This window comes from Phyllopteryx taeniolatus, unplaced genomic scaffold, assembly GCF_024500385.1.
Source record: "Phyllopteryx taeniolatus isolate TA_2022b unplaced genomic scaffold, UOR_Ptae_1.2 contig_24, whole genome shotgun sequence".
In the NCBI taxonomy this organism is placed as follows: domain Eukaryota; kingdom Metazoa; phylum Chordata; class Actinopteri; order Syngnathiformes; family Syngnathidae; genus Phyllopteryx; species Phyllopteryx taeniolatus.
The window spans coordinates 2,504,877-2,525,969 of record NW_026903162.1 but is presented as its reverse complement, the minus strand read 5'-3'; the positions used below and the strand labels follow the sequence as shown (position 1 = coordinate 2,525,969).

At 41.7% G+C, this 21,093-nt stretch overlaps 2 protein-coding genes and 1 long non-coding RNA gene across 4 annotated transcripts; 2 read left to right on the top strand and 1 right to left on the bottom strand.

Moving 5' to 3' along the window:
• The first annotated feature begins 2,638 nt into the window (after positions 1–2,638).
• Positions 2,639–5,756, top strand: LOC133473242 (zinc finger protein OZF-like). The gene is made up of 2 exons (XM_061764820.1): positions 2,639–3,076; positions 3,919–5,756. Exons 1-2 carry the CDS (start codon positions 2,953–2,955, stop codon positions 5,229–5,231), a joined length of 1,437 nt encoding a protein of 478 aa, XP_061620804.1. The 5' UTR covers positions 2,639–2,952; the 3' UTR covers positions 5,232–5,756.
• A 1,007-nt stretch (positions 5,757–6,763) lies between these two features.
• On the top strand, positions 6,764–18,921 carry LOC133473251 (uncharacterized). Its single transcript, XR_009787009.1, has 3 exons — positions 6,764–6,869; positions 16,994–17,162; positions 18,784–18,921. It is a non-coding gene; the product is annotated as an uncharacterized LOC133473251 (long non-coding RNA).
• Positions 6,812–20,622, bottom strand: LOC133473230 (gastrula zinc finger protein XlCGF57.1-like). 2 transcript variants are annotated; one of them, XM_061764802.1, is made up of 3 exons: positions 20,119–20,622; positions 18,683–19,069; positions 6,812–12,908 (listed from the first exon to the last, which is right to left on the bottom strand). In XM_061764802.1, exons 1-3 carry the CDS (start codon positions 20,246–20,248, stop codon positions 11,377–11,379), a joined length of 2,049 nt encoding a protein of 682 aa, XP_061620786.1. In that variant the 5' UTR covers positions 20,249–20,622; the 3' UTR covers positions 6,812–11,376. The 2 variants fall into 2 exon arrangements, with proteins under 2 accessions (XP_061620786.1, XP_061620787.1); XM_061764803.1 differs by lacking the exon at positions 20,119–20,622 and adding an exon at positions 16,404–16,530 and having other exon boundaries at positions 18,683–18,770.
• Positions 20,623–21,093: the final 471 nt, after the last annotated feature.

The following is a 21,093-nucleotide window of genomic DNA, read 5'->3' as shown; positions in this document are numbered from 1 at the left end:
TAACAAGCTTTATACAATTGTCAATGTATACGCTCCAAATAAAGATGATCCATCCTTTTTTTCACATGCTCTTTTCACACTTGTTAAACTTGTCAGACAATTCTACAATTATTATGGGAGGTGATTTTAATCTTACTCTAAATCCGCTAATAGATCGCTCAAATCTCAAAAATAATAATCAGCCACAATGCTCCAATATACTAGAGCAGTATATGGATGACTTTGGTCTCGTTGACATGGAGGCTGAAAAAAACGTACAAAAAGAGAATACACATATTTTTCTATAGATTTCTTTCTCTCAAACAATTCGGCAGCTCATAGAATTACTCCCAAAATATATCCAATCATCTTCAGCGACCACGCACCAATTTCTCTCAATCTAAAAGTTGAATCAAATTTGGGACCCCCACCAACATGGCGCTTCAACACGTCCATGACTTTTAAAAAAAATTTTTATAGCAGTTTATACGCATTTTCTAACAACCCAGAACAAAAAGACATTGAAACTTTTATTAAGGATCTAAACATCCCTCAATTAAATACACAAATTAAAGACAGCCTTGATGCTCCTTTAACCATCACAGAATTACATAACGCATTAAAAAATATGCAACCGGGACAGGCGCCTGGCCCAGACGTAATCCCTGTTGAATTCATTAAACATTTTTGGTCAATACTAGCGCCTCTATTTTTCAGAACAGTCAATGGGATAAACGATAAAGGTAGAATTTAGTAGCCATATGAACACAGCTTCAATTAAGTTATTACTAAAGCCAGGTAAAGACCCCACTCTCCTGGCGAATTATCAGCCTTTATCACTGATTAATGTAGATATCAAGATTATCTCGAAAGCCCTCACAGCAAGACTTGAAAAGGTACTTCCGTCGATAATCTACGATGACCAGACAGTCTTCATTTAAGGTAGAAGTTCCACAAATAATGTCAGACCTCTGTTGAATTTAATAAGCATGTCACAGCGTAAAAATCTAAACGCAATCAGGTCACGTGACGCAGAGACAGCTTTCGATGAAGTTAACTGGGCTTTCCTGTTTGCAGTACTTCGGAAATGTGGCTTTGGAGATTCAATTATACATTGGATAGCAACATTATACAATTCGCCGAAAGCGACAAGTCACCACAGATAGGATTCACAGATTCTTTTCAGACAGTGTTCAATCTCATTACAACATTTTCACAAATATCAGACTACGCTATTAACTGGACAAAATCAACAATACTCCCAATAACAGCAAACTCATGGACTCCTGCAGATCAAATCCCAGATTACCCTATTCCTATAGGAAACATCAAGTATTTAGGTATCAATATTTCAAAAACTCACAGAGCTAACCAATTTAAATTACACACCACTTGTGGAAAAAATCTCATCTGATTTAAGACGCTGGAATAACTTGCCTATATCATTACTGGGAAGAATAGCTACAATGAAAATGAAAACCTTACCTCAAATAAATTATTTATTTCCAATTATTCCATTTAAGACCACATTAAAATTGTTTCAAACCTTAGATTCTGATGTAATGAATTTTTATTCAAAAAATGAGAAAAATAGAATCAGTCTATCTACTCTTCAGAAAAGTAAACTGGAGGGAGGCCTGAATGCTCTCAACTTTAAACACTATTATTTAGCTAACCAATTACAATACCTCATCAAATGGTTGCACCACAATGAGGAGTGTGATTCTTGGCTAGAATTGGAACAAACAGACTGGAACAACATCAAACTACCAAAACTCCAATTTATTTATACAGTCTTATACGCCATAAATGTTTTCAAGAATCCAATAATCGCATCCACCTTAACGGCTTGGTGGCAAAGTTTAGAATCGACAGAATCTCAATTAGCTCCGGGTATGCTCTCCCCAATCTGTCATAATCCAGATTTCGAAATTAATAATATACCCCTTCATTTTAGTACATGGGAAAAACATGGAATTAACCACCTACAAAAACTATTTAACAATAATGCCTCTTAATCACTCACTTAGCACACACTCACGCCACAAAAAATAAGTAAGTAAATAAATAAATAAATAAGTGAATGTTGCATACAAAATGACCCAAATTATGAAGATGAAACTGTTCAACATTCAATGTTCTTTTTATGTGTTCAAAAGTCTTGAGATTGCATACCAATATTGATATACCAGTTAAAATGAAACTGTTGAGATGATTGACTTGATTCAAGGATTGCAAACCGTCTAGCTCAGGAAATTTTGACAATTTCCTCAAAAATCACATTTTTTAGTTGTTGATTAACATCACTGTTCAAAATTCTTGGTGATAAATACTGACGATGACCTCAGATGTGGTCAAGGATGACACCGTTGCTGATGCCTTTCAGGGACTTTATTCCCATGACCGGTGACAGAATTCACGTTTATACAACAGCTGCTACCGGTGTCAACTCAAACCCAAGCACTCTACTCACACACTTCCTGACTTGAGCCAACGTTGAAGCGTAAATGTCCCTTTTGATCTTTTATCTGAAGTGGTCCATTGGGCTTTCATCTCTTGCCAATGAACAGATATTTATCCCTCGATTTATGGAAAGCGTACTGGTTTAGTAATTTCTCCGCGTGTTGTGTCCGACTAGTCGTGACACATAATTTGTCCAAGTGGGCTTGCCGTACAGCCTTCGCCGCAGCTCTTCCGGGTATGATCACGACGATGAATGTGTAACCAAACGCGCTTCGCTAATTAATTCTTACTAAATTAGTACTGAACGCACTGGAACCTCGACACAGTACGTCGAATTACTCTTTTACTGAAGTAAAACAACATTAGCTAAATCTTAAAACTAAACTCTCCGTGCCCGTTGATGTTTTTCAACCTTGCGTGGCTTAGCTTGCTAGCCGCTAACAAAGAGACGCGTTTGTTCGCAACACATCGCTAAAACGAGTGAGTGTAATTTGAGATTATCTTGTGGAAATGTGTGCAAAAAGTGCGAAAGAAGAGTACGAGGACGAACTTTCTGGAACAAACGAGGAAAACGAGAGACAACAACTACTGGACGCTGTTTTCAAGAAACGTCAAGATGAACGACACAGAGCAGGTTTTTTTTTTACTCTCCCTTGTGTCTTACCTACTCTCTATTTAAAAAAAAAAATAATACGTGATTATGTTTTGATGAAATCCTCGTTTGTGAAGTTGGAACATCCGGGCACCACTGGTTGAGGCTACATATCCACACACGGGTTGTATAAAACAGACCCCGGGGGCGTGACCAGGATTTCAAGGGAGGGCGAGGGGCCAAATTGTTAGTAAAATCAAATATATTATAAAAATGTAAACAAAAGCTCAGTGGCAAAATCTGGGTGCGTTAAAACACAATGAGACTAAAGTATTAGCAGCCAGAAATACCCAATGACAACACTGAACACAAAATGTCAAGTCAAATATTGTTCTTTCCAGCAAACCTCCTGTGCACAAAATAAAAGAAATTATCAACCATTTAAAAATTTTTTTTAAATCAAGGTAAAAAACAAATCCTCCAATTCTCCATGGAATATTTAGCAAGGATGTAACTGAATGTAACAATATCAGTCTTAGCGTTGGGGTCTGATTCGGAGCCCGACCCTCATTAAATTCTTCGGGCCCATGCAGATTAAAAAAAAAAAAAAAAAGCCAGTATCTGATATATTGTCTCATACATTGAATATCGTTCTTTAAATCAGCCACCAATATCGTGCAGTGTGCTGGTTGTGTTATTTTAGCCTGGCTGAGCTAAGCAGTCATCCACCGTGCCGCCCCACCCAACTCGTACATCACAATTTACCACAGAATGAATTCCATTCCAAATCTCATCAACTATGACCATGACGCACAACATCAAAGACACAACATGCAATTTGACTCTGACGCCAAACCTTATTTATTTTTCCTCATGTCCTACAGATGTCAGTGAAAAGCATGTTCGTCCTGAGCATCACGAGCCAGAGTCCTCTTACATTAAAGAGGAACAGGAGGAGTCCGAGCACCCCCAGATTAAAGAGGAAGAGCAGGAGGCTGATATCACCCAGTTGCCATTGGTCTTTGTCCCTTTGAAGAGTGAAGATGATGAAGACAAAGGTCAAAGGGAGGATATCAGAGGGGCACAACCTCAGAACAGCAGCTCAAGTCAGAACATGACAAAAGAAGATGATGGAGGCCACTGTGGAGAATCGCAAGCAGACTGCCTCTTAGCTCCACTATCAGATTGTGATGACATAACATCACACTCTTCTGATGATGATGATGACGACGACGACAAACACACTAAGGGTGATAAGAAACGCTGGAAATGTTCTCAGTGTGACAGAACCTTTGTTTACAAGTCTGTTTTGAAAATTCACATGATGATCCACAGTGGAGAGAAACCTTTTCCCTGTTCAGATTGTGGTAAAAGATTCTCTCGTAAAGAAAATATGACAACACACTCAAGAATACATACTGGAGAGAAACCTTTTGCCTGTTCAGTTTGTGGTAAAAGATTCTCTCGTAGACAAACGATGACAACACACACAAGAACACACACTGGAGAGAAACCTTTTGCCTGCTTAGTTTGTGGTAAAGGATTCACCGAAAAGAGACATTTGAAAACACACAAGAGAACACACACTGGAGAGAAACCTTTCAAATGTTCAGTTTGTGGAAAAAGCTTCTTTGTGAAGAAAAGTCTAATAAGTCACACAATAACACACACTGGAGAGAAACCTTTTGAATGTCAAATATGCTGTAAAAGATTCACTCAGAAGTGCTATTTAAAGCTACACATAAGAACACACACTGGAGAAAAACCTTTTTCCTGCTCAGTTTGTGGTAAAAGATTCTCTCTCAGGGGAGATTTAAGAAAACACACAAGAACCCACACTGGATACAAACCTTTTGACTGCTCATTTTGTGGAAAAAGATTCACTGAAAAGGGAAATTTAATGTTACACACAAGAACCCACACTGGAGAAAAACCTTTTGATTGCTCAGCTTGTGGTAAAAGATTCTCTGAAAAGGGAAATTTAAGATTACACATAACAACCCACACTGGAGAGAAACCTATTGCCTGCTTAGTTTGCGGTAAAAGATTTTCTCACAAGGGACATTTGAAAAGACACACAAGAACCCACACTGGAGAGAAACCTTTTGTCTGCTCAATTTGTAGTAAGAGTTTTTCTGATAAGGGGAATTTAAAAAGACACACAAGAACCCACACTGGAGAGAAACATTTAGCTTGATCAGTTGACGGTAAAAGATTCACTGACAAGGGAATTCTCTTTTCATTCTCAACTGGTTGGAAAAGATTCTCTCCTAGACACTGACCAAACACACTGGACAGAATACAACCGTAAGTGCGATGCCCGACAAGGGTAAACACGTCAGCGTATGTTTTGACATATTTTGTCCAAGTTTTAAAGGTATTGGTGTTTTAGTTTCGCTTTTAAACCCCTTGCGTCTTATATACTCGATTGATTAAACGAACAATCTTTATTTTGGTCAATAGGTGGCAATAGAAGACCGCGCTTCAGGCTGGGTCCCCTGCCGCTGTCTTGTCGAGCGCATGCGCGCGGCCATTTCCGCATTGTCGAGGCGCGTATTACAAAAACAGCGGCCCTCTTCTCAAAGTCCAAGGTCCTAACCTTTATGTTTGCCTTTTTTCCCCCCAGTGATTGTATGTATGTCACTCTCTTCTGACTGTGTTTGTGTGTTCTGTATTTTCTGAATAAATTTTAACTGAAAATAAATATCTGGTCTGCCGTGAAGGATTGTGGGCGTGTCCCTTTTTTTACTTGAAAAAACATTGAAAATGCAAACGCTCAAGGAGGATGATAATCCATAAATGAAGTTACAGTATAAAAATACAAAAGGGGATTCTGATGAGAAAGAAAACAAATAAGGTGCATTTAAATCACACTGTAAATTAGGGCTTTACATTATATATGACGGATCACAGGAAGATTAAAAAAAATAAGTAAACAACCATTTCTACACATTTTCTGTACATTACTTTTTTCAAAAAATGTTAAGGCATAAGATTTTTTTTAAAGTCATTAATAAACCCGGGAGAAGAAATATGATATATATATATATATATGATGTATATGAATATGATATTTACCCAGCAACAAAATGATCTTAATATGTTTCCTTTCGTAAAGGTTGCTCAGGAGTAACCTATGCCCACGAGCACTAACAACAGCTCTACCGCATGCACGTCAAGGACATGAAACTGTCCACAAAACTTATTAAATCATTCACTGTGTGTATGTCTGAGTCAAAACGTTTTACTATAAGAAGTTCATTATGTGTAATGTAGGGGAATTATTATTGTGTAATTATTATTGATTAAAGTTGCTCATGAATCGTTAAATGCCCTTGTGCTTAAAATACTGGTGAAAAACTGTGTGTGTGTGTGTGTAAGACAGATTCATAACCATCTGGTAGTTTGTTGCAGTTGTTATTGTCTCATAATCCTTCGGCTCCTTTAACTGTGTGTGTGAGTGTGAGAAACTCTGTTATTGTAGAATGAACTCACGTGAACCCACAGCAGAGAGAGGTCAGCACGACCTCAGCTGTAAATCTGTACCAAAACATGTTTACGCATATAGACTTCCTTTTAAGGGAACATTGTTCCACTCACTGTTCTCATGGTTCCCACTCTTCCAAGAAAAGAAAAAAAAGGGCTTCCTGGAATTGTTTGTGCCCTGAGCCCTTCTTAAAGTTTATGTTGTGTAAATAAACTGATTCTCGACTCGTCAAAGACTGTGTCGTTTTGCTTGCGTGTGGTCATTCTTTATCCACGGCCTTGTGTGAGCAACTGTGAGTACCTGAGTGGGATGGAGTAACTCGAAGAAAGTGCAAGTGCGAGTAACAGCGTGAGTAACTGTGAGAAACTACAGTATGTATGTGTGTGCATGTGCACCTTTCAATATCCTTCATGTAAAAATGGTTGTTGTTGAAAAATTGTTACAAAGTTGTTTTTCATATCCAGAATGGTGTGCAACAACAAGTGTGTCAGACAAATTCCAGGACTCTCCTCGTACACTCACTCTTGATGATGTAAACGCTCAGTGGGCTGCATTTAAAAACAAAACAAAAAAAAGAAAAACAAACAGAGCAAGCCATTTGTGGTCCAGGGGGACATACTTGGTCATCCCTGGTCTTACCCATACTAGGCGTGTCAAACTAATTTTTGTTGTTAGCCACACTATAGTTATGCTTTCCCTAAGGCCTTCATGACTGGGAAATCATACACTCATACAATCAGCTGCATAAAATGATGTGGCGAGCCACATCTGGCCCCCCGGGCCTTGAGTTTGACACCCATGCGACATACATACAATATGTAGCATTCATGTACATTTAAAAGATTTGGAGCAGCATGCCAGCACTCTACTTTTGATCTATAAAGCAACAGAATAAGTTTCAATAGAATAATTTAAATGAAACATGCTAGTTGCCCCTCCTTGAGCCGTCACCTTATCGTGGTGGAGGGGTTTGTGTGTCCCAATGATCCTAGGAGCTAAGTTGTCTGGGGCTTTATCCCCATAGTGCGAGCAGTGCGAGCAGTGCGAGCTCGGCGGTGGCCGAAGGCGGGGACCTTGGCGATCCGATCCCCAGCTACAGAAGCTGGTTCTAGGGACGTGGAATGTCACCTCTCTGGCAGGGAAGGAGTCCGAGCTGTTGTGTGAGGTCGAGAAGTTCCGACTAGATATAGTCGGATTCGCCTCCACACACAGCTTGGGCTCTGGTACCAGTCCTCTCGAGAGGGGTTGGACTCTCTTCCACTCTGGAGTTACTTATTGCTCCCCGGCCTGTACGTTGGGTTTCACCCCGGTGGATGCCGCCCTCCGCCTTCGGGTGGGGGGACGGGTCCTGACTGTTGTTTGTGCCTATGCACCAAACAGCAGTTCAGAGTACCCACCCTTTTTGGAGTCCTTGGAGGGGGTGCTGAAGAGCGCTCCCACTGGGGATTCCATCGTTCTGCTGGGGGACTTCAATGCTCACGTGGGCAATGACAGTGAGAGCTGGAAGGGCGTGATTTGGAGGAACGACCCCCCGATCAGAACCCGAGCGGTGTTCTGTTATTGGACTTCTGTGCTCACGGCTTGTCCAGAACGAACACCATGTTCAAGCATAAGGGTGTCCACACGTGCACTTGGCACCAGGACACCCTAGGTTGCAGTTCGATGATCGACTTTGTGGTCGTGTCATCGGACTTGCGGCCGCATGTCTTGGACACTGGGGTGAAGAGAGGGGCGGAGCTGTCAACTGATCACCACCTGGTGGTGAGTTGGCTCCGATGGTGGGGGAAGATGCCGGTCCGACGTGGCAGGCCCAAACGTATTGTGAGGGTCTGCTGGGAAAGTCTGACGGAATCCCCTGTCAGAAGGAGATTCAACTCCCACCTCCGACAGAACTTTGCTCATGTTCCAGTGGAGGCGGGGGACATCGAGTCCAAGTGGACCATGTTCCGCGCCTCCATTGCTTAGGCGGCCGACCGGAGCTGTGGCCGTAAGGTGGTTGGTGCCCGTCGTGGCGGCAATCCCCGAACCCGTTGGTGGACACCAACAGTGAGGGATGCCGTCAAGCTGAAGAAGGAGTCCTATCGGACCTTTTTGGCCTGTGGGACTCCTGAGGCAGCTGATGGGTACCGGCTGGCCAAGCGGAATGCAGTTTTGGTGGTCGCTGAAGCAAAAACTCGGGCATGGAGGAGTTCGGTAAGGCCATGGAAATTCGAGGAAATTCTAGTCCACCATCCGGCGTCTCAGGAGGGGGGAGCAGTGCACCATCAACACTGTATATAGTGGAGTTGGGGCACTGCCGACCTTGACTCGGGACGTTGTGAGCCGGTGGGGAGAATACTTCCAAGACCTACTCAATTCCATCAACACGCCTTCCCATGAGGGAGCAGAGCCTGGGTTCTCTGAGGCGGGCTATCCTATCTCAGGGGTTGAGGTCACCGAGGTGGTTAAAAAGCTTCTCCGCAGGGCCCCGGGGTGGATGAAATTTGCCCGGAGTTCCTCAAGGCTCGAGATGTTGTAGGGCTGTCCTGGTTAACACGCCTCTGCAACATCACATGGACATCAGGGACAGTGCCTCTGGATTGGCAGACTGGGGTGGTGGTCCCCCTTTTTAAGAAGGGGGACCGGAGGGTGTGTTCCAACTACAGGGGGATCACACTCCTCAGCCTCCTTGGTAAGGTCTATTCAGGGGTGCTGGAGAGGAGTGTTCGTCGGGAAGTTGACTTCTCAGATTCAGGAGGAGCAGTGTAGTTTTCGTCCTGGCCGTAGAACATTGGACCAGCTCTACACTCTTGGCAGGGTCCTCGAGGGTGCATGGGAGTTCGCCCAACCAGTCTACCTGTGTTTTGTGGACTTGGAGAAGGCGTTCGACCGTGTCCCTCGACAATCCTTTCAGCAGTTTTTATTGTCCGTTGCAGTCGGAGTTTGTCCTTTTTTGTAGCAGCACCAAACCAGACTGTGATGGAAGAACACAGGACCGATTCGATGACCGCCATGTAGAACCGCCTCAGCAGCTCCCGTGGTTCCTCAGACGTACAGCTGCAGGAAGTACATCCTCTGTTGGGCCTTTTTGAGGACGGAGTTGATGTTGATCGCCCACTTCTGGTCCTGAGAGACTGTAATTCCCAGGAAGTTGAAGGTCTCGACGGTTGACACAAGGCAGCTGGACAGTGTGAGGGGAAGCTGTGGGGAAGGATACCTCCTGAAGTCCACGATCATCTCTCCAGTCTTGAGCGTATTCAACTCCAGGTTGTGTCGGCCGCACCGCAGCTCTGGCCGCTCCGCTTCCTGTCGATATGCAGACTCGTTACCGTCTTTGATGAGGCAGATGACAGTGGTGTCATCTGCAAACTTCAGGAGTTTGACAGCCGGGTGCGTCGAGGTGCAGTCGTTCGTGTAGAGAGAGAAGGGCAGCGGAGAGAGGACACAACCTTGGGGTGCCTCAGTGCTGATGCTGCGTGTGAATGAGGTGGCCTCCCCCAGCCTCACCTGCTGAGTCCTGCATATTCAAATCTATCTAGCCCTATGTGAAAAAGTAATTGCCCACCTCGTTAAATCAAGAATTAACTGTGGCTAATCACATTTTTTGAAAGATGAGTTCATCTTTTTTGACCACACCCAAGCATGATTACCTACAGACCTGTTCTACCAAGAAATGACTTCAATAGAATCCGCATGACAAAATGAAGCCGGTTTACTTTTTACGTGATGTGCCTAATCTTAATTAGTTCTGATTAGAAATAAAATATTCTTGGTAAGATTTTGAGTTTTTGCAGGGCATGTGAACTTCTTCTGTCCCATGCACTTAAAAAACAAACAAACAAACAAACAAACAAAACACCACGTATGAACACGCCCTATCTTGGCATAAGATACTTCACGGAGACATTTCATATCATTACAGACACACTGGGCAAGAACTGTTTCGATTCGATGAGCTAGCAAAAGGTCCGAGCGCCTAATTAGCTTATTAGCTAACAGCTACACAGTACGTACCATAGTAACGTCGAGCAATTCAAGAGGATTTATTGGAGCATCGCTGCATGGTCAACTGTCATTTCATAGATTGTGTCAGGGTTGTATTTCAAGCATTAACTGCTCATTAGCGTTTACGCAGCTGGAAATATGAGGAGCGGAAAGGTACATACAGGTTTTGGAGAAACATATGCTGCCATCCAAGCAACGTCTTTTTCATGGACGCCCCTGCTTATTTCAGCAAGACAATGCCAAACCACATTCTTCATGTCTTACAATAGCGTGGCTTCGTCGTAAAAGAGTGCAGGTACTAGGCTGGCTTGCCTGCAGTCCAGACCTGTCTCCCATTGAAAATGTGTGGCACATTATGAAGCGTAAAATATGACAACGGAGACCCCGGACTGTTGAACAGCTGAAGCTGTACATCAAGCAAGAATGGGAAAGAATTCCACCTACAAAAGCTTCAACAATTAGTGTCCTCACTTCCCAAACGTTTATTGAATGTTGTTAAAAGAAAAGGTGTTGTAACACAGTGGCAAACCATAAAATTCTAAGTGCATGATTACTTGCTAAAAACAATAAAGTTTATTAGTTTGAACATTAAATATCTCGTCTTTGTAGTGTATTTGATTAAATATAGGTTGAACATGATTTGCAAATCATTGTATTCTGTTTTAATTTATGTTTAACACAACGTCCCAACTTCATTGGAATTGGGGTTGTAGATATAAAAACTGTAGCAGCCCGGCTAACATTGAAATGAAGTCAAAACTTGCTCATTTCTGAACTGATTTTTGGGTGGGCACAAGCCCACCCAAAATAGGGCTGGCCCTGCCACTGTGTCTAACCAATACTGAACTACTGCATCACTGCAAGTAATGTTTCAGGCAAGAGGTTTCTTTCCAGTGTGTGCTCTTGTGTGGACGTTTAATCTTGCCTTTCGCGTGTATTTTTTACCACAAACTGAGCACGCAAATGGTTTATCTCCAGTATGTGTTGTTGTGTGAATGTTTAACAGTGCCATGCGGGTGAATCTTTTACCACAAACTGAGCAGGCAAACGCTTTCTCGTCAGTGTGTGTACTTTTGTGTGTTTTTAAAGTTTGATTTAGAGAGAATCTTTTATCACAAACTGAGCAAGCGAAAGGTTTTTCACCCGTATGTGTTATTGTGTGGGTTTTTAAATTTTTCATAAGAGAGAATTTTTTACCACAGACTGAACAGGAAAATGGTTTCTGTCCAGTGTGTGTTCTTATGTGACAAATTAAACTTCTCTTATCAGAGAAGCTTTTACAACAAACTGAGCATGCAAAATGTTTTTCTCCGGTGTGTGTTGTTGTGTGGACGTTTAATTGTGCCTTCTGAGTGAATCGTTTATCGCAGAACGCGCAGGCAAAAGGTTTCTCTCCCGAATGTGTTCTTGAGTGTAATTTCAAATATTCCTCCCGATTGAATTTTTTTCCGCAATCTGAGCAAGCAAAAGATTTCTCATCAGTGTGTGTTCTTGTGTGTCTTGTTAAATGGTCTTTTACCGAGAAACTTTTACCACAAACCGAGCAGGCAAAAGGCTTCTCTCCAGTGTGTGTTCTCAGGTGTCTTTTTAAATGTGCTTTTAGTGAGAATCTTTGACCACAAACTGAACAGGAAAATGGTTTCTCTCCTGTGTGCGTTCTTGTGTGAGTTTTTAAACCTGACATTACAGTGAAGCTTTTGGCACAAACTGAACAGGAAAATGGTTTATCTCCCGTGTGTGTTCTTGTGTGATTTGTTAAACTATGCTTTACAGCAAAGGTTTTACCGCAAACGGAGCAGGCATAAGGTTTCTCTCCAGTGTGTGTTCTCATGTGTATTTTAAACCCCCATTTTGAATTCAATGTTTTCCCACACTCGGAGCATTTACAGTCTGTGTTGATTGCGCGACACGTCGTGTCACCTTTCGAGTGTTCATCGTCGTCAGTGTCAGAAGAATGTGACGTTATGTCGTCACTGTCTGATTGTGGAGCTAAGAGTCCGTCTGCTTGTGATCCTCCACAGTGGTCTCCATCACCTTCATTTGTCACGTATTGACTTGGGCTGCTGCTTGTAGGCTCTGCCGCTCTGTTCTCCTCATTTCGAACTTTGTCTTCATAATATTCACTCTTCAAAGGGGCGCCATTCAATGGCAACTTGGTGATATGCTCCTCTTCCGCTTCCTCTTTAACGTAGGGGGGCTCGGGCTCTTTTTCCTCCTTGATGTAGGAGGACTCGGGCTCCTGTTCTTCTTTGATATAGGAGGGCTTTATCTCATCTTCCTCGTTAACGTTAGGTGGCTCAGGCTTCTCTTCCACTTTAAAACTGAATGGCTCTTCCTCTTCTTCTTTAATGTGAGGAGACTGTGGCTCCTGTTGCCCAAGAAGAAGATATTCTTCATTGACCTCTGCAGGACACAAGAAGACAAACACACAGCTTGATAAAGATAAATCTTATGGTGTGACTTGGATTTTATGTATTATGTTGCATATGTTGAGTTTTCAGATCTGCACAATAAATAGTCTCAAAATTAGATGTACATATATTACGGTCCGGCTCATATCATGTATTTCAGTCACAGATTTAATCATTTCGCAGATCACAAAAAAAAAGAAAGAAAACAAGAGAATTAGAACTTTGTCCTCCATTTATTTTGTAAGAAACTTTTTCCCAGTAAATAAAAACAACATTCAACTCAAAATGTCAAATATAGCTATTCACAACTTAATTTTTTTTGTGCACGTCCTTCCACATCTGGATAGACGAGACGATTCCATAAGACTAGACAAAAGGAGTGATAGTGAAAGTATCAAAGGAACACGACAAGACTAACAACTGGAGAGGTATTACACTTCTCTCAGTTCCAACCAAGATATCTTAAATAATACTCCGAAAAGAACAAATAGGATTCAGGAAGGGAAAAGGGTCTTTACTCTAAGAAACAATGCAGTGAATGGCAACACCAACTCTACGTAAATCGACTCGTCGACTTCCAGTAGGCCTTGGACAGCATCCACCCTCGGAACCTCTGGAAGATCCTCAGAAGTTAAGGCACTCCATCTCACATTGTGAACATCATCCAACAGCTCTACAACAACACTTCCTGCACTGTAGGGACCAACAAAACCAGCTTTGCAGTCAAATCTGGAATCCGCCAGGGATGTGTTATGTCTTCACTATTCAACCTCACCATAGATTGGGTCATGTAAAAAAACAACAGAAGACCAAGGAAGAGGAATTACAACCCCAATTCCAATGAAGTTGGGACATTGTGTTGAACATAAATAAAAACAGAATACAATGATTTGCAAATAATGTTCAACCTATATTTAATTGAATACACTACAAAGACAAGATATTTAATGTTCAAACCGATAAACTTTATTAGTTTTAGCAAATAATCATTAACTTGGAATTTTATCGCTGCAACACGTTCCAAAAAAGATGGGACAGGGTCATGTTTACCACTGTGTTACATCACCTTTACTTTTAACCACATTCAATAAACGTTTGGGAACTGAGGACACTAATTGTTGAAGCTTTGTAGGTGGAATTCTTTCCCATTCTTGCTCGATGTACAGCTTCAGCTGTTCAAGAGTCCGGGGTCTCCGTTGTTGTATTTTACGCTTCATAATGCCCCACACATTTTCAATGGGAGACTGGTCAGGACTGCAGGCAGGCCAGTCGAGTACCCGCACTCTTTTACTACAAAGCCACGCTGTTGTAACACGTGCAGAATGTGGTTTGGCATTGTCTTGCTGAAATGAGCAGGGGCGTCAATGAAAAAGACGTTGCTTGGATGGCAGCATACGTTTCTCCAAAACCTGTATGTACCTTTCAGCATAATGGTGCCTTCACAGATGTGTAAGTTACCCATGCCATTGGCACTAACACAGCCCCATACCATCACAGATGCTGGCTTTGTGGCATAATAGTCCGGATGGTTATTTTCCTCTTTGGCCCGGAGGACACGACGTCCATAATTTCCAAAAACAAGTTTAAATGAGGACTCGTAGGACCACAGAACACTTTTACACTTTGCGTCAGTCCATCTTAGATGAGCTCTGGCCCAGAGAAGCCGGTGGCGTTTCTGGGTGTTGTTGATGAATGGCTTTTGCTTTGCATAGTAGAGTTTCAAGTTGCACTTACGGATGTAGCGCTGAATTGTATTTACTGACATTGGTTTCCTGAAGTGTTCCTGATCCCATGCGGTGATATCCTTTACACATTGATGTCGGTTTTTGATGCAGTGCCGCCTGAGGGATCGAAGGTCACGGGCATTCAATGTTGGTTTTCGACCTTGCCGCTTACATGCAGTGATTTCTCCAGATTCTCTGAACCTTTTGATGGTATTATGGACCATAGATGATGAAATCCCTAAATTCCTTGCAATTGTACCTTGAGGATCATTGTCCTTAAACTGTTGGACTATTTTCTCACGCACTTGTTCACAAAGAGGTGAACCTCGCCCCATCTTTGCTTGTAAATGACTGAGCAATTCAGGGAAGCTCCTTTTCTACTCAATCATGGCACCCATCTGTTCCCAATTAGCCTGTTCACCTGTGGGATGTTCCAAACAGGTGTTCGATGAGCATTCCTCAACTTTCTCCGTCTTTTTTGCCACCTATCCCAGTTTTTTTGGAATGTGTTGCAGCCATAAAATTCTAAGTTAATGATTATTTGCTAAAAACAATAAGGTTTATCAGTTTGAACATTAAATATCTTGTCTTTGCGGTGTATTCAATTAAATATAGGTTGAACATGATTTGCAAATCATTGTATTCTGTTTTTCTTTATGTTTAACACAACGTCCCAACTTCATTGCAATTGGGGTTGTAGATGGATGTCGTGTTTCACGCTTGAAGACTTTGCTGATGATCTAGCCCTTCTCTCTCTCTCTCTCACACACACACACACACACACACACACATCAATATTTACAAAAAAATGACAGCCAGACGACAGTTATTTGGACTGTGGGACTGGTAATCAACTGCAATAAAACCAAAGTCATGTCCATCAACATCAATGCACCAAAAGCAATTTAAAAAAGTTTCATAGAAAACACTCAAAACTTCAACCATCATTTGCAACAATTGGGGTACCAGCCAAAACATTCACAATAGGATAAGTAATGTGTGTGCAACATTCACAAGAGTGAAGCAAATCTAACCAACACAAATCCAGAATCAAACTCTGAATATATCAAAGCTGTGTATTGCCAACTCGACTCTATTGTGCAGAATGCTGGCAGACGACAGAAAAAGACACCCATAAACTGTCTACCTTGCACACGCCATCCCTGTGAAAAATCATGCAAATATTCTGGCCAAAAACATTCTCCAACAATAACCTCTTCGAGATTACGCAGCAAAACAGCATGCATACAGTATTACAGAAATGCAGGTGGGCCTGGACCGGACATGGACACACAATGGAAACGACAGCAATCCCTCAAGTTGCATTACCAAAGTGAGGGATACCCAAACCAACATGGGAACATGGAGAAGGAGAACCATAGACAAGATGGTTCCGCTGTCGAGGCTGCTACAACGACCCACACCAAAATTATATGTATATAAAATTGAAATTATCCGGGCAAAACTGATGTGAGCAACCACATTATCACTTCATTGGCGCATCGTTTTTATTACTAAAAAAAAAAAAAAAAAAAGGAAAATAGGTATCCCACAAACTTTCAAAAATTGCCTAAATGTGTTCATGTAAAACTCGTTCTTTTCTACTGGCAATGATTAAAAGTCTAATTCTTCAAACGCGAATACGACATTGACTTGCTGAATTTTTTGCCACAATCACTTTGGACGTATGATTTGACACACATGTGACTTATTCTTACCTCTGGAAAGCAGGCTACTAAACATTGAGTGGGTCGTGAACAAACCTGCTCGAGGCTGATCGAAAACAGCGTCCAGGATTTGACGTCGTCGCTCGTGCTCCTTCGGTCCAGAAAGTTCCTCCACGTAATCTGCTGTCGTTCTTGCACACATTTCCACACGACGATCGCAACACTTTGTAATAAAAATTTCTGCATTAATTCAGCAATGAATTGTTAAATGAAGCCGTTATGCTTAAGCAACACCTCTACGGAAGTAGCTTTGCAGCTGGGTCCACAGCTATGAGGAGAAACCTAGATCCGTCAGCGCCTTGCAGCAAGCCGGCTAGGTGACGTGCCTCCGCGGGGGCCACGTTGGTGGGGGCAACTTTCTCAGCTTTATTAAGGCATTGCATGTACATGCAAAATAAATCCTTGCTTCATTGCTCAACCGATTTTCACCAGGTTTACTTTTTCGTCAATGTCAAAGCGTGTGCTAGCAACACAGAACATGAAAACGAGCCCAAGAATATTTTCCATGTGGAAGGTTATATTCCCAGTTCTCTTGTTGAGAATAAATAGTCTTGTGTGCAACCATATGCAGCGCAATGTGCAGGCACCCATGCAATTTTTATTTCGTTTTCCTTTGCCATCCACAGAACTGGAATGCGCTGACACTGTGCCCTTCCTAGCTTGGCGTCGCCATAGACACGCAGTGCAAAGGGGCGTGTCATATTTATCGTTGATATCCATGGCTGGGTCCATTGCATTACACAAAAAGCCACCAATTGCTGACATGGAGCATGGCGTCATTGTCAAGGTCATGAGGTGAGATATGCTTATTTGTGACCTGTGATTTGATGAAACGCTGAAAGTATTCCACACTCTCGGGTTTGCAATACACGAAAACACGGTTCTTCTGCCACTGATGAATTTATTGTCTTAACGTCGTGACATCGTCATCGACATCCCTGTTTTATTTTATACATAAGCAAATATACACTTTTCCTGCTTATCACAAAGACTCCGTTTCTTCACAGTCTATTTAAAACGTCATAGAGCACTGCTATTCTCAGCACACTTGTGCCTCTTGACCGCATCGCTACGAGAAAATGTTTTAAGAAAAACTGAGCATGTGAACTGTTACTCTCCAGTGTGTGTTCTTGTGTGCCTTGTTAAATATCTCTTCAGAGTGAATCTTTTACTACAAACTGAGCAGGCAAATGGTTTATCTCCAGAGTGTGTTATTGTGTGCCTTATTAAATCTGTCTTCAGAGTGAATCCTTTGAAACAAACTAAGCATATATAAGGCTTTTCTCCAGTGTGTGTTTTTGTGTGCCTTGTTAAATCTGCCTTCATAGTGAATCTTGTGCTACAAACTGAGCAAGCAAAAGGTTTTTCTCCAGTGTGTGCTCTCGTGTGCCGTGTCAACTCTGTCTTCACAGTGAATCTTTTATCGCAAATTGAGCAGACAAAGGGTTTCTCACCAGTGTGTTTTCTTGTGTGTGTTGTCAAACTGCATCTTTGAGTGAATCTTTTACCACAAACTGAGCATGAAAATGGCTTTTCTCCAGTGTGTGATCTTGTGTGCCTTAATAAATCTGTCTTCAGAGTGAATCTTTTACTACAAACTGAGCAGGCAAAATGTTTCTCTCCCGTGTGAGTTTTTGAGTGTGTTCTTAAATGTCCCTTGAGAGAGAATCTTTTACCACAAACTAAGCATGAAAATGGTTTCTCACCAGTGTGTGATCTTGTGTGTCTTATCAAATCTGTCATCCGAATGAATCTTTTACAACAAACTGGGCAAACAAAAGGTTTCTCCGCAGTGTGACTTCTTGTGTGTGCTCTTAAGCTGCTTTTCCCAGAGAATCTTTGACCACAAAATGTACATGGAAAAAGTTTCTCCCCAGTATGAGATATTGCGTGCCTTCTTAAAATTCTCTTTTCAGAGAATCTTTGACCACAAACTGAGCAGGCAAAAGGTTTCTCTCCAGTGTGCGTGATTGCGTGCCTGCTTAAATTTCCTTTTTCTGAGAACCTTTGACCGCAAATTGAGCAGGCAAAAGGTTTCTCCCCAGTGTGCGTTCGTATGTGCCTTGTTAAACTTTTCTTTACAGAGAAACTTTTACTACAAACTGAGCAGGCAAAAGGTTTATCCCCAGTGTGCGTTCGTGTGTGCCTTATTAAATCGGTTTTCAGAGTAAATTTCTTACCACAAACTAAGCAGGCAAAAAGTTTCTCTCCAGTGTGTGTTCTTGTGTGTACTTTCAAACCCCACTTTGAACAAAATGTTTTCCCACACTGCAAGCATTTCCGCTCCGTGTTGTCAGCGTGACATGTCATATCACCTTTCGGGTGTTCATCTTCATCAGTTTCAGTAGAGTGTGACATGTCATCGCAATCTGAAAGTGGAGCAAAGATGCTATCTGCTTGTGTTTCTTCTCCACAGTGGTCTCCGTCCCCTTCTGGTATCATGCGTTGATTTGAGCTGCTGCTTGGAGGCGCCGCCCCTCTTTTCTCCTCACATGGACCTTGGTCTTCATCATGTTCACTCTTCACAAAGACACCAGTATATTGAAACTTGGTGATATCAGTCTCCTGCTCTTCCTCCTTAATTTGGGGGGGCTTTGGCTCCTTTTCCTCTTTTACATGGGTGGGATCTGGCTCCTCATCCTGTTTTATGTGAGGGTACTCTTGCTTCTGTTGCACAGGACAAGGACATGTTTCACTGATGTCTGCAGGACACAGGAAGACAAACACGGTTTGGTAAAGTTTAATCTCATACTGTGGCTTTAATATGTATTATTGTTTATACAGTGGTACCTCGGTTCCGTGACCGAGCTTGTAACTCAAATTAGTCTTGTATCAAATACATTTTCTCTGTTGAAACAAATTTATATGAGAATGTTTTCCTGCTCCCCAAAATAAAACATTTTTGGGTTATGTTTTTAGTAAACATTGGATTGCACGGCATGGTAAAATATACATTTCAAAACATCAAAAAGAATAAACCTCAGGTGGGATGATGTAGCGGTCTTCTTTCACGAGGGATTTCAACGGTGGATTGTTTTTTAAACAACAAGATTTTTTACTAACACTATTTTCAGTCGTTACTGTCTAAAATATATATATAATATCTATGTCAATATAGGCAAAAATTACTCCACTGGAATACATAGAAGTTCAATGAGGAGATGTCATCGACTCCTGCTCGTTATGTGTGAGGTTGACATGTCTAAAATGTGGGTGGGCAAAATTCTGTCTGAAAATCAAATATTTAATCAGAAAATGAGCCTAAAATTCATATCCAAGTCAAACCAGGTGAGCCAACTATACTGTATATAGTAATATATGTGTTAGATTTATTTATTTTAAAAAAGTGTGTAAAAAGTATGCATAGCCCTTTAAGTGGTTTACATTGTGTGACCTTAAAAATCACAAACTCGAATGTATTTTGTTGGGATTTTATGTGATGGACCAACACAAAATAAGCACACAATTGTGAAGTGGAATGCAAATGATATAGGTTTTTCAAGTTTTTAAGTGAATATTTTTCTGAAAAGTGTGGTGTGCATTTGTATCGCTCTCTTATACTCTCATGCCGCTAAACACAATCCAGTGCCATCAATTGCCTTCAGAAAGTCACGTGTCCTGCAGTTTCAAAGCCGCAAACTGTCTTTTCCTTGACAGACGTTCAATGTTCGCGCTGTGATGAATATTGTTGCAGCAAAACACCGCCCAATAGTTCAACAATTTTTTGTTTTAGTTTAAGCAGCATACAAACCTGCTGTGTGTGACACATCTCGAGGCTGCTTGAAACCTGCGTCCAATTGTTGACCTTGTCGCTCGTTCCCCTCTTTTGTGCCCGAAAGTTCCTCCTCGTACTTTTCTTCTTTCACATTTTTTGCACTCATTTTTTCCTCCCACACGATGACGGTCACACTGGATCTCTGCAGAGCACGTGTTGTTAACAAAGGCGTACGTGTCTGTTAGCGGCCAGCAAGCTAAGCTAGGCTAGGCTAGCCCGAGAAGCTTTTGACGTGCACTGTGACGAATTTATCCGGACACGAAGATTATTGCATGTATTATTCTGGTAAAATAAGGCTTGCCGTGCTGTGTTGAGGTTTCACCACGTGCTTTTCAATTGCTAATTCAATAGGACGATGTGTTTAGTAAAGCTCCTGCGGTTACACAAACCGTACACGCAGCTGCGTTGGAGATTATACGGCAACACCAGTTGGACAAACTGCATTTTTGTCTAATTTGAGTTGAGGGCAAAAGTGTGTGCTGAAGGAGCACATTTGAGTCTTACAACAGACGCAAGGGCCAGGCCATGCTTCGATGTTAATTTTTAAATGTGTGTATTGTATTGGGTGTACAATGTACATTGTTCAAGCACTGTTACCAGGGGCGTCATAAGGTTTTTAGGCCTTAGCCCAAGACGTGAACGAACATATCGTGTGCTAGGACAAATGTTCACAAACAGTAAATACTGAGAAATTGCTTTTCCACGTTTTTTTGGACAGATTTAACAAACCACAGCAAAGCAAATTTATTTATGTCGCGCATTTCATACACACGGTACCTCAATGTGCTTTACACGATTAAGAACAAATGGAAACAAAATATTATAAACATTTAAAACAAAGAGAAAAAAGTCCAATAAAATAAAAATACAATTAAAACAGCGTACAGTGCAAGAAATATCCTTTAAATGTGGAAATGCTCTAAAAAGCATGAGAAAAAAAGAAAAGTTTTT